Consider the following 14,107-nt stretch of genomic DNA (forward strand, 5'->3'; position numbering starts at 1 on the left):
GGCCACCAATTCACGGTTGATAACTCTACCTTTGAAGTGGTGGACAAATTCACATACTTAGACTCCCTGATCACCAAGGAGAACGTCATGACGGAAGAAATCAAGCGAAGAATAATCCTAGCAAACAAATGCTATTTTGAACTGAGTAGACATATGAGAAGCAGAAACTTAGGCCAAAAAACAAAAGTAACCATATACAAAATCCTTATACAACCAGTGTTGACATATGGGTCGGAGACATGGACCATTTCCAAGGCAGATGAAAATTTCCTGCTTATATTTGAACGAAATATCCTGTCAAGAATATTCGGTGGCATCTGTAAAAATGTAAAAGTTTGGTGGTAAAGACGTAGTATCCTTTATAAAAATAGGAAGACTAAGATGGGCAGGACATCTGGTAAGATCACAGCAGAACAACCCTCCTAAAAGAATCCTTATGTCACAACCTGTGGGAAGTAGAAGTAGGGGTAGGCCAAAACTCAGATGGAGGGATGGTGTAGATGAGGATGGTAGACAAATAGGCGCAGCAAACTGGCAACAGTTGGCAATGGATAGAACTGACTGGCGTAATAGACTTGGGAAGGTCGAGGCTCTTTTATAGGGCTGTAGCACCAATGATGATGATGATCATTCTTATAAAATGAGCAAAGTGGGCAGAGCAACAGGCTTGTATGTATACAACAGTAACAGGTCTTTTAGGTCCATTGCTAGATGGATAATTTCCATTGTTTTCTGTTTTTAGCTTTCTACCAAAAATTCTTCGAAGTATCTTTCTTTCCCATCCGTCCAATCTATTCTGTATGGTTTTGTTCATAGTGCATGTCTCAGTAGCGTATAGCATTGTGGGTCTAATTATAGTTTTGTATAATCTTATTGTTACTTCACCAAAATAATAATCATCGATAGAAGCAGAAATAACCAAAAAGTTATAAGAAACGTGACAGGGTACGAAGTGATCACACAATTTAGTGACTAAGCCTGCGTCATCACTAAAAAGCTGGGCATTCACGTTCCGACTTGCGGTCCCACTTAGTAGGACTACTAGTTAAATATTCGTCTCCACTCACGCTCCAACTTGCTATCCAACTAACGGTCCAATTTCAGTTCTAGTTTGTTTGCACGACGATGTACATCGCTTAACCAAAAAATATATCGAGTAAACACTACGCACAATATAGTTAGGAGGAGGAAAATGGCAGCATTGTGCTTCTTATCCTTATCATTTGAAAAAAAGAAGAAAAAATGTTGGATGAAGAAATTATTTGTTGATCGTGTGAACTATTGTGACACTTTTTCGATGTTGCTGGAAAAAGTTGGTCTACTCATTTCCAAAAAAGATACCGTCATGCGTGAATGTGTCAGTACTGAACAACGCCTTGTAGCAACTTTACGCTTTCTGGCCACTGGAAGTTCATTTGAGGATCTGAAGATCAGCTGTAAAATATCTCCACAACTATTGGGAAAGGTCATACCAGAAACTTGCAGGGCTATAATAATTTTTCGTGAAATTGAAAGTTATTTTCGATTACTTATTTGCGAACTAGGGATCTTTGCTCAGCGATGTCGGACAGACAGCACCAATTGAGATTTTGTTTGGAGCTGATGTTGTAAGCAAATTGTATACAGGGAGGAAATATCAGTTACAAAGTGATCTTGTAGTAAATTTACTGTGTTAATGGGAAATAAGCCACAATATGAGTTAGTAATTAAATGTATTTGACGTTTGGACTTCCACTTCGGAAATCGTTATCAAAATATTCCGAAGTTGAAGTCGAAACGTCAAAAAAATTTAATTTCTAACTAATATTCAGGCTTATTTCCAATTAAAGCAGTAAATTTGCATAAGATACCACAAGAAAATAACTTCAGAACGATATAAAGAAACAGTTACTTATAATTTCTGTGTTGTAAATCCGGACTGTTGGAAATTGTACCTGTATGGGAGTGCCCAAAATAGATCTACAGAAAATTATTTGCCCTAACAAAAAGTAGATGATGATGAAGAATCGTATATTTTAATAGGGGTAATTTTCATGCAATTGAGAGTTTATTTTCAATTAAATATTTACAAACTAGGGATCTTTGCGTAGAGTAATTCATAGAAATCTCATACGTAACAGGTTCCGAAGATCAACTGACTGAGAAAATTTTCGATCCGACCTATGATCCGACTTCCAACTTCACCATTCACGCTTCCACTTCATCGTCAGTCGGAAGTAGGACCTTCAAGTCGTCCCTCTAGATTATCCGACTTGTACCACTAGTTGTCCAACTAATCCAACCAGCCCACTCACGGTCCGATTTCAGATCCAACTGCAGAAGATGGACCACTAGTCGGACTACAAATCAGAACGTGAATGGCCTATTTAACATTGATTATTTGTAGTTACGGGGCAAAATTCTTTCTATATTTTTTTATTCTATGCTTTACAGCTTTGTTAATGTTTTTGATTAATGATATTTCGGCGTGCATTCCTTAAGTTATAATGTGTCATACTTTAATGTTTTCGCAAACTAGATAATGATGAGACCTTTATACCCAGACAAAAACATGTATGTAATATATGTATGAGACGTTCATATTATCATTTACAACATAAATATTGAACTTTTGGAAAAATTTTACCACGGAAAAATTTTTAATTAATTTGAACCACTATATATCATGAATATTAATTAATAATAAATTCATTGTCAACAATATCAATTCAAAAAATCGATCTTATCTACATATTTAATAAAATAACCTTTTAAGCGTGTTTACAATTTTTTCTTCGACAATTAGAAGTAAATGCGTGCTAAATGAAAGATAACTTGATCATTCAAATTAATCAATTAAATATTAATATATAACGTGATGCATGCCATAAAGTTTTTAACGTCGAGTTCCCACTATATGCAAGATTGTATCAAAGCTCCTGCATTTATACTATTCTTAGGAAATGTATTTATTTATTGCACTGGTAGTTCTTTGAAAAGGAACGCACAAACCGTGTATAAGACTTTTCAGAGGTAATGAGGCAGAATAAAGTAATATAAGTGAGTACAATAATTGTTTTGAGTATGAGAATATTTTTAGGTTATGTTTAGGATTTTCGCTATTTAGTACTTCAATAATGATAAAACAACAAGTATAATGTTCTGCTTTTAATGGAAGTAGAAATACTTCGAGTGGACTAAAAGCCTGGAAACGCCTAATTATCTGTTAAATGGATGGTCCGAATCATACAACAATAGAAATAGAAACAGAAATAGAGTATACCTATTTTGCAATATGAAGATTTGAAATTTGATGCTTGAAACGTTGCCAGAATTACCATTTTTCTGATATCATTAGTCACTTTGGTTTTTTATATTCAACACCCTATATATTGCACCTTTATTGAAATCTCCACTTCAATACCAGTTCAACCGTATACAATTTGAGTCTAGTCTGAGCCTAGGAACGTCTAATCGCCTAATCTAATAATTTTTTTATTCAAACTATGTACAACTAAATTGGAACATATTGTAACGAAATAGCCCATCTCCGATGCGGTTACGTGTCGCAGTTTTTAGACTGGAATGTTCGACGTTGGCATTCCCGATGCGCTTTTAACGTGAAGGATTAGAGGTGGACTACTCCAGAATATTCTAGTACATAATAACCGTATATATAAGCAGACCTTCTATGAGTTAAGTTAAGTTGATAAGATATTTTCGTGCTGTACACTTATAAATAAATATATTTATATAAATTAGAACGGCTCGTTTGATTTAAAAACGGTACAATATTAATTAAAAGTTTACTACATTGCTAAATTAATTTTTACCTAATTAAGTGTTCAAAATGTCCTCCAGTAATAATTTGATAGTATTTTAAACGATGGTAGAATGCGCCTATTACATTTCTCCATGTTTCTCTAGAAATTAATATAGATTCGTCGATAATTCTTTGCCTAAGCTTTGCAATATTTGCTGGTTTAGTTTTGTAAATTTTACTTTTTAAGTATCTATTATAAAAATAATCTTTAGGATTCAAATCAGGTAAACGAGGAGGTCATTCAACACTACGTAATCTTTCAGTCCATGGTCCGAGAAATGTCTGATCCAAATAACGCCAAACATTTACAACAAAATGGGCTGGAGCTCCGTATTGCTGAAACCAGATCTGATTGCTCATTGGCACCAAACTTGTTTTTCATGGCTGATACAATTTCATTTCTAAGTAGCAAATGTTGTTTGACGGTTCATACTAGCCAAACATTTTTTAGTAGGAATTCATTTAAAATGTTTATAAATATGACATTCAAATACTTAGTCTATTCATAAACCGTTTAGTTGTTGAAAAAAATGCAAAAAAAATAGTGGACAACATCAACCCACCACGGCCATATATACCACAAGTCCGTGATATACGAGATATATAACGAGAATAATGTCGTATGAGAAAGAACAGAACGGACTACAAAAACTGTGGAGTGAAATACTTTCTGAAGAGTCTGATTTTTCACCAGACGTGTATGAATATCAACCAAGTGACTCAGATTCAGCTAGTTCTATGAGTCAATATTCCCAAAGAAACGTCCAAGGTTATTGGATTCACGTTTTAAAATACAAGATATGACTCTAAAATCAACCAGTTCTCAACAACCGATAACAGAAGAGTTCCGTGTAAGTCACAGAGATCTGCCAGAACAGTATTTTTTTTCTGATAATGTACAACAGATTTCAAACCTAAACGCAAATACATATGATATTGAAAAGTCTATCGAGGATTTTGTTGAGCAAAATACAGTCTTTCTGGAATCTGACGACGATAATACTATGACTAATGTAGAAATGTTACAATCAACCGAGTGGGGACCTGTTACCGGAAATAATTTGAACTTCGTATTTTCAGAGGAGATCCAGGGATCCGTAGTTCTATATATGATAAATATAATATGACTCCATATAACTTTTATAAACTTGTGATTACTGATGATATAATTGAACTATTTACAAACGAAATTACCAGAAGAATAAGGTTAGCATGGGCAGGATTTGGACAACCGAGTTGGATCTTGAAAAGCACTAAAATAGATCAATATTTGAAAACCAGAATTTACGATCAGTGTATCCTCCCTATACCTACTCATGTATGGTTCACAGACGTAGACACTTACCAAGTCTAATATGGATAAAATAGTAAAAGCACTAGGAGCGATGGAAAGTTCAATGCTCGGGGTAAGACTTATAGACAAAAAAACAAACAAATGGATTAGAAGCAAAACCAAAGTAAAAGACGTAGGAGAACATGCTGCCAAATTAAAATAGAGCTTCGCAGGACACAATACCCGACTAAAGGATAAAAGATGGAAGCACGAAATACAACAATGGAAACCATGGTTAGGAAAGAGAAGCGGAGGAAGACCACAAATGAGATGGGCTGATGATATTAAGAAGATCGGAGGACATAACTGGAAGCAAGTGGCGCAAAATAGAAAACACTGGATTGATTTGGGGGAGGCCTATGTCCAAAGTTGGATTACTTAAGGTTGAAGAAGAAGAAGGAGGCTAATATTGAAGAAAAAACAGGCTTTAAAGCCTACATACAAGACGGAAGAAGAAGAAGAAACAGTTTTTCAGGCATTATCCATTTAATTTTGTTATATAGTTCTAATTAATATATTATTATTAGGTGATGACATGTTAGGATAGCCATGTTGATCGCCAACATCCGGAAGATCGCCACTCCGATGGTAAGACCAAATAAAGTGCGCTACCGGTTCCTCTCTATCTGAGGCAGCACACCGTGCCCAGGTGAGAGAAGAATGGATAGCAACCATTCGTCAAATACCGTCACCACATCCTTACGACGGATAAAGGATAGAGGAGGAGGAGAAGGATGACATGCTTGAAAAAATCATTCAAATGCTGTAGTATATCTTTGTATTTATATTTTTATAAATACTTTTATAAACACACTTTATTATAATTAATATTTTAATGACAGCAAAATAATTAACCATTAATTAAAAGGTGCTAAATAACGAGAACCTCCTGCTTTCAGAAATAATAAGATACATAAATTACGCATTCTTAACTGAAATGCGTTCTCTGATTCACCGATTTGATAAATATTTATTTCCACCGTTTGATTTTATAGCGAGATAATTATCACAAATTTAAATTACCTTTATTTACTTCACACAACTTTAACTGCACGTCTATTACGGTTATTGTTATATAAAACGGTTGATTCTATTTATAATTGATGATGATTATTTAATTAATTTTTCTACTATATTGAGTCAGTCAAATGAAATGATGGAATAAACAGTTGATCGATCGGTGTTAAGGTCAAGTGAGCAATTGTTTAAACATTAACATGCTGTTTTTCTTTCTGGTTAATCGCTAAGGACTATAATAAATTTAATCAAACTAATTTGATGAACTAGTGCTATAAAAAATATATTTTTAGATTAAATATGAAAATTAAGAAAAGATGTGAAAATGGATTAAACATATAAATAGCTCTTAAGAATTTCCAAATATTCCTAAAGAACTCCATATACTAAAGAACTGTAATAACCTGCAAAAGTCATATGTATAGGTTGTAAAATTTGTCCATCACGTTTCACATTGAAGATATTTTGAAAAAAAAATGGTTTAAAAGTTAAAGACGTAAAATTTTGAACCACGTTTGATGCAATTATGATCTGGATTTATAGGTATATAATAAAAACAATAACAAATAGATTCAAATTCAAATAAAAAATATATCATACCCACAATACCTATCTGCTAAATCAGTTCGTACCAATGTTTACACATGTAATACAAATCTCAAAATAAAATCATACACTCCATCATAATAATTGGTTAAATCATTTACTAATTTAAATATGTATCTTACCTTACTCTGGGTGGCGTAGTCTAATGCTAACATACAATCGTTGTATCCATTTTCAGTCTTAATGGTTGTAGCCATAGGCCCGCATAATTGACCGAGCTGGCCTCCTACGGAATCGCGATACCAAGGATACATATTCATTCTGAAAATTAAGAAAAGTTCTTTTAATCATTTTAAAAAATAATAAAACGGTGGTACAAACTCTGCTTAATTTGATTTACATTATAGAACTAAATTTTTCTTAAAATTTAAAAACAACATATACTTAGTGACATAAAAATCCGAACACCCAGTTTAAATGATTTAATTTTAATAAAATTTTGTATAAGTACTTAATAAAGCATAAGTAAATGATTAAAATTTCAAAATGATTGCATTAATTTAAAGCCCTTTTACATTTAATAATGTGTGGATGCACCCCGATGTGTTACGCATTCTCCAACGCGCCTAGACATGCTTCTGATCAGGTGGTCAACGTCCTCTTGTGTTATCTCATTCCAGGCAACTACCAACTCCTCTCGAAGTGTTTGTAGAGTTTGAGGAGGACGTTGCAAATTGAGCAATCTCCTACCCATCATATCCCACACGTGCTCAATTGGGGATAAGTCGAAAGATCTTGTTGGCCATACTAACAATGTGACATCATTATGTTGAAAGAAGTCTATTGTGACTTTTGCAACATGTGGTCAGGCATTATCTTGTTGGAAAGTTGGATTTGCCAGGGTGTCAAGATAGGGTAAAAGGTGGAGTTCTAAAACTTCTTGGATATAACGCTGCGCGTTCATGTTACCTCTGATGAAGATTAAAGGTGACCTGGAACCATAAGCTACAGCATCCCAAACCATAACTCCAACAGTGTGATGAACATGTCTTTCAACAAAAAACTGTAGATTCCTCCTTTCACCACGTCGCCTTCTAACCCTCGCTCAACCATTGTGCATGCCTAAATAAAATTGAGACTCGTCATTAAAGACAATACTGTTCCATTCCTGATTCCAGAGTGACCGTTCTCTGCACCACTTAAGGCGATTAAGGCGGTGTTCTGGAGTTAAAGGAAGGACCCAGTGTGGTCGGTATGAAAACAGGCCAAAACTTCTCATTCGTCGGTAAACACTTCGCATGCCAATAGGTCTTCCGTGTTCTGCAAACCATTCATTTGCAATGGAGCTGGTAGTGGAGAAACGGTCTCTTAAGGCCAATAATCTTAGGCGGCGATCTTCACGGTCTGTTGTTCTACGGCGGCGTCCAGTGCCCCTTGCTCTTTGAGTACGGCCTTCTTGAAGCCATGCCTGACAACACCTAACCACGATATCTACACTTCTTTGCACTCTAACTGCAACTTCCCGAAAAGAAAGTCCAGCTTCCCGAAGTCCCATTATACGGCCCCTATCAAACTCACTAAGTTGACAAAATCGTACAGGTCTCCGTACTCTAGGCATCGTAACCAATCGTAAAGAATGTCAAGAACCACAATCCGCCAAATGTGGATCATTACTGTGGCTGAAATATGCATTTTTAGATTGTTAGTGAATTTAAAAACAAAAAGTATAAAAACCGGAATGTCCAACTGATAAGGCTAAAAACTTTATCACTTGTCTTTTTCAGTAAGATAAATAAATTACACCAAATTTTATTGAAATAAAATCATTTAAACTGGGTGTTCGGATTTCTATGTCACTTAGTATAATTTAGAGAGTTTCATAGTTAAGTGAAATGTTTATAATTCTACATTTTTCTACATATTAGTAACAGTATCTTCTTTATATTTACAAAGCATTGGATATGACAAGCATTAGAAAACACGAACGCGGAAAATTTTACAAGAAAGTTAACGCAAAGAGAAAAGTTTTCAAGCCACAAGCGAACCATAATGGAATTCTGTTGAACAACAAAGTAGAAGTACTGAAAATGTAGCGGGAACACTTTAGTATGCTGTTTAATAAAGAAAGTAGAGCTGAAGGCATATATTATATAGAAATAGAACAAGAGGAAACTGAGCTACCAACTTTATCAACTTTGGAAAAAATTAATAAAGCAATTCAGTCTCTAGCCAGATAAAAGTCCTACCCGCAGAAATATTTCAATGTGGCAGACAAACATTTGTAACCCTCTTTCAAAAACTATTAATACAGGTATGGTAAGAATGTGCTTTACCAGAAGATTGGAATACTGGACTTATATGCCCTATAAACAAAAAAGGAAACGTGCTTGACTAGTCCAACTTTAGAGGGATTGTCCTTCTTAATACGGCATACAAAATTTTCTCCCTGATACTTACTGAATGATTGGCATAGCATACTGACCATATAATCGGATCCTATTAAAGGGGCAGACAAATATTAGGAGAAGCAATGACGAAATAGAGCAAAGAACATCGATAGAAATAGACATACTAACATACATAGAACAAAAAAGACTAAAGTGGTATGGATATGTAAGAAGAACTAGTGATAGCAGATGGATAAAGAGAATAACCGAATGGAGTCCCATAGGAAGGAGGAAAAGAGGACGACCTCGAAAATCCTGGAGGAACGAAGTAGACGACGCCATGAGTAAGAGAGGCCTAAACGATGGAGAATGGGACAACACAGAGAGATGGATACGGTTGAGCGAGGGAAGGCAGTGAATACTGTAGAATCCCTGAATATATATGCAAATATTTGAAAAAAACGACGGAGTACAGACCCCAATTATATTCGGGTATGATCGAATTTGGAATACCAAAAGAATTGGTAGAATTTATTAGAATGGCAAGTTAAATGTAAAGTGCGAGTACAAGCGGATCTTTTAGAACCATTTAAAACCATTTAGAATCAAAAGAGGACTGCGCCAGGGCCACGGAGATGCGCGCTGTTCAATCTAGCGTTAGAAAAAATTATGAGAGATTTGGGAATAACCTGTAAGGGCACGATATATACCCGTAGTGTACAAATAATGCCATATGCTGATGATATCGTGATCATTGGAAGAGCCCAGAATGAAACAGTTTTTACACGTATTAAAAACGCGAAACACCAACAACTGAAGGTTGATTAATTCCCAGAAAACTAAATATATGCCGGTTATATTAAGAGTGCAACAAAATAACTTAAGAGGTGTATCACGAAATTATAGAAACAGGAACGGTTCTGCTACTTACGTTCACTGGTTGACTGCAAAACAATACATTCAAAAAAATATAAAAAAGAATAGGCGCGGCTAACTCCCGTTATTTTGGCCTCGGCCAAAAAGTGCAAACTTTATAAAACAATAATACGCCCAGTGCTCACTTAAGGATCGAAAACATAGCCAATGATGATCCGAGATGAATAGTTACTACGAATCTCTGTGCAGAGATTAACGAACAGGGTCTGTGAAGAAGGCGATATAATTTCGAACTCTATAGACTTTTTGGTGATGCAGATATCGTGAAAACCAAACACAGATGGGTGAGCCACGTTATCACGCAAAATAATCATGCTAAGAAGGCTTAGCTTAGAGTAGTAAAGACAACAACAGACGGTTCCCCAATAGGAAGACGATCAGTAGGACGACCACGAAAACGTTTTAACGACAACTTACTGGATGCACATGGAAAAACAGAGAGAGTCATGTCTACATAAAAAGAAGAAGAAGAAAAAGAAGAAGAAGAAGTAGGCTGATCGTAAGAAGAAGTGGGTGACCTAAACTCACGTATCACGACGATGTGCAGGACGATTTAAGGGAGATTACAGTAAGAGGATGGAGAAGACAGAGACTCGACAGGGATGGATGAAAGAATGTTTTGAGGCAAGTCAGCTCACGACGGGCTGTAGCGCCAACTAATGAAGATACCATTGAGGTACAAAACTTTTTCCAAAACACTATATATGTGAAGCAACAAAATGTCAGGTGACTTCTCTTGGGGAATTAGGTGAACCGCAAATCCAAAGCTTATTGGAAGCTATTGGAAGATATTCGAAATAACCTTTTATTCCGATAATATACCTACAGTTCACCCTTGAAAACACTGGATTAGATTAGATTAAGAGAGGTGGCCTTTCGGGCTATTCCACTGCGACCTTGTCAGATCTATTGTGGTCCTCTAGTCCTAGATAACATTCTCTAGCCTGATTCTTTTTATAAAGTCTAGTAGCTTCGAGACTATACCTTTCATGTAGCTATTTGCCGGTGGATTTTCTTTTCCTAATGCAAAGAACCGTACATTTGCCAGACAGTCACACTGACATAGAATGTGCTCTGCTATTTCTTCTTCGAGGTGACATAATCTGCACAGGTCATCATCTGATAATCCCATCAGCTTCAAGTGCCTATTCAGCTGTGCCCTGTTTTACAGTGCCCTGTTAGATTCAGCCCTACTATGGCTTTGAATGTTTTCCTGTCTTTGCTTATTAGGTCTGCCGTAAATTTTGGCAAATCTTCTGTAATGAATTGTTTCGCCTGTCTTTGTCCTGGTGAATTCCTCCACTATTCCAGAGATTTGTGAGCTACCCACTTCTTTGGAGCCGTTCTTGTTACTGAGAGCAGAAGGGTTCCGGTCCAATGAATGGCATTGATGAGCCTTGTTTGGCCATTTTATCTGCTTTTTCATTGCCCTTATAACCCTCGTGCCCCAGAACCCAGGCTACGGTCTCCTAGTTTATTTAGGGCACACACGCAATCCCATACTAACTTAGAATTGACCTCTACAGAATTGAGTGCCTTAAGCGCTGCCTGACTATCTGTGAAGACGGCAATTGAACAGAACGTTCTTTCCTGCCTTTCTATTTCTTCCACGTAGTAATGGAAAACTGTCACATCCTTAGATAGACTTACCGGGAAACGTATCCCTTGATTTGTCCCCACTATGCCGGCTCCCACACCCTTCGATGTTTTTGAGCTATCCGTGTACCAGGTAGCAGCAGCTTGTATGGGTAAACCTTTATTCCAGTCTTCCCTGCCTAGTATCTTAATTGTGAACTTATTATTAAAGGTATATCTCGTAGCTGTTGCATCGATAGGTTTCCCCATCACAATATCGGCGTTTAGCTCCTCGATTAGCTTTCTGTTGTCAGTACCATGCATCTGGCTTATATGAATATTGATATATGATATTGAAATGATATAATATTGAAAACACTACCTTTTGCACTATTTAAATAAAAAAAAAAACATTAAAATGAAAGTAGATGATTGGATTTCCTTTCAATTATAACTCGACCATTGTTCTACACGTGTTTTAAGTTCTTACTTTCATCAAGAACATTTGTGGTAGCTCGAACTGAATGACATGCAATCTTATTTAGCCGTTATAGTAACATAATAGGCCTGAGCATGCTAGCAGCGACCTCTATACGAAGCAACAAGAAGGCAGCAAACTTCTCTTCGATAGCGAATTAGGTGACCTTCAAGCACTAGGCAATAACGTAGAAGGATTTTTAGGTTCGGATTCTTATCCCTACACACACCAACCAATCGAGGAACAGACAGATATAAACGAAACGTTGACTGTAAACATCTCCAGTTTAACTTGGACGCCGACCGTCCTTCGTGTGGTGGCGCACCGCATTCGATTTTATATCGATCAAGAGGCTCAGGCAACAAGATTCCTAGATAACATCGATGAAGACATGAGAAATATGGAAATACGTGCTTGGCGGAGGAAGGCGATGGATAGGGACGACTGGAGAAAAATTCTTGGGGAGGCTAGGACCCACACAGGGTTGTAAAGCCAAAATGATGATGAAGAGGCTCAGGCACTATTTTTCTATCCTGTCGATGGACGGCCGCAGCTCAGCGGCAAGATACTGGCTTAGTAAGCCAGAGCGCACGAGTTCAAATCTCGGCACCAACAACGACATTTTCATTTCTAAAAATGATACGAGCCGTTCACCGTGCTTCGAAGGGCACGTAAAGCCGTTGGTTCCCCTGGGCTAATGTGCATCGACACTAGCTACTTGAAACAGGGTTTAAGATGCAATTGGCGCCGGAGCAATCCGAAAAGATCTCCCCGCCAAAAAAGCCATACGATATTATTATTATTATTATCCTGCCAATTAGTACACTTCAACAGATGGAAGTGATTTCTATGTACAGATAGCATTAACGAGTTACGCCAGGTACTTTTGTTATTTGTAATTAATTGCTAATTTTATTCATAATTAAATATTGCACTTTTTTTATTATTCTAATTATTAAACCAGTGACCTCAATAAGTTTTACATAAACACACTCTATAACTGCGAAGAATACGTGGTCATGAATAGTCTAGAAAGAAGTAACTTACAGTATGCCGAGGATACCATTGTAATTGCAGACTGGAGAGTTTACAAGAGTTGCCCTAAGGTTTCTGATAAATTATCATATATAGTTTTTCTTTTATTCTCACCCAGTTCGACTTAAGGGGCTTAAACATTGCATATTCAGCACTTCTTTATCAAGTACAAGGTTACTATTATCCTACCTCTCATTCTTATAGTTTGTACCAATTATGTATTATTTTTTCATCAGCATAGAGGTCGACCCTCAACGAGATGGACAGATGACATAAAAAGAGTGACTACAAATTAGATTCAGATGGCGCAAAATCGGACTAAGTGGAAAAGTATGCGAGAGGCCTGTATTCAGCAGTGGACGTTAGAGGCTAGTTGATGATGATGATGATTAGACTTCGGCAAATATGCATATTGCATATTTTGCATATTGTGCATATTTTATGCAAATATTTCATATTTTGGCATATTTGTATAAAAGTTTGCATAAAGTGCATAAAAGTTCAGATTTTTATACTGTATTTGAAAATTTTTAAACATACCAATTTATTTCAATTCTTGTATAAAATTTTGTAGTCATTTTAATCAAGAAATGATCTAAGTACGTAATCTCTACAGGTACAAAACATTTACAATTCCAAAGAAGATCAATTTAAGTAGCCCTCAACATTCTTAGAAAGTCTCGGTCACTGAGGCATTCAGTTATTGGATAATCGCTAAGGGTTCGCTCATTTGCATTTTATGATCTAACCCCCAAATCTATCTACAATTTATTGTATCTTAACAGCAGGTAAACGGCTAATAGTTTTGTTCCTAATTTAGGGATTTTCCAAAATCTCCCAGTTTATTGAATTAGGTACCTAAACATTTCTAATTTGATGCTCAGATTTGTAAATCATTTTTGTTTTGATATTCAAAGCGTAAACACTAGTTGTGCGTAACAAAAAGGAAGATTGTGATTTTATAATGCCTAAAACAACCAGTGCTTCAACTTGGATTA

The 14,107-nt window shown here is 36.2% G+C and overlaps 1 protein-coding gene across 4 annotated transcripts in view; it reads right to left on the bottom strand.

Annotated features, from left to right (window-relative positions):
* LOC140446047 (zinc finger protein rotund-like) overlaps nt 1-14,107 on the bottom strand; it is an 814,816-nt gene that overhangs the window by 741,535 nt on the left and 59,174 nt on the right. For all 4 annotated transcript variants that reach the window (XM_072538556.1, XM_072538557.1, XM_072538559.1 and 1 more), the window contains exon 2: nt 6,881-7,019. In XM_072538556.1, coding sequence (XP_072394657.1) covers nt 6,881-7,018 — 138 coding nt within the window. In that variant the 5' untranslated portion in view covers nt 7,019. The remainder of the gene's footprint in view (nt 1-6,880; nt 7,020-14,107) is intronic.

Source organism: Diabrotica undecimpunctata, chromosome 7 (genome assembly GCF_040954645.1).
Source record: "Diabrotica undecimpunctata isolate CICGRU chromosome 7, icDiaUnde3, whole genome shotgun sequence".
Classification (NCBI taxonomy): Eukaryota; Metazoa; Arthropoda; class Insecta; order Coleoptera; family Chrysomelidae; genus Diabrotica; species Diabrotica undecimpunctata.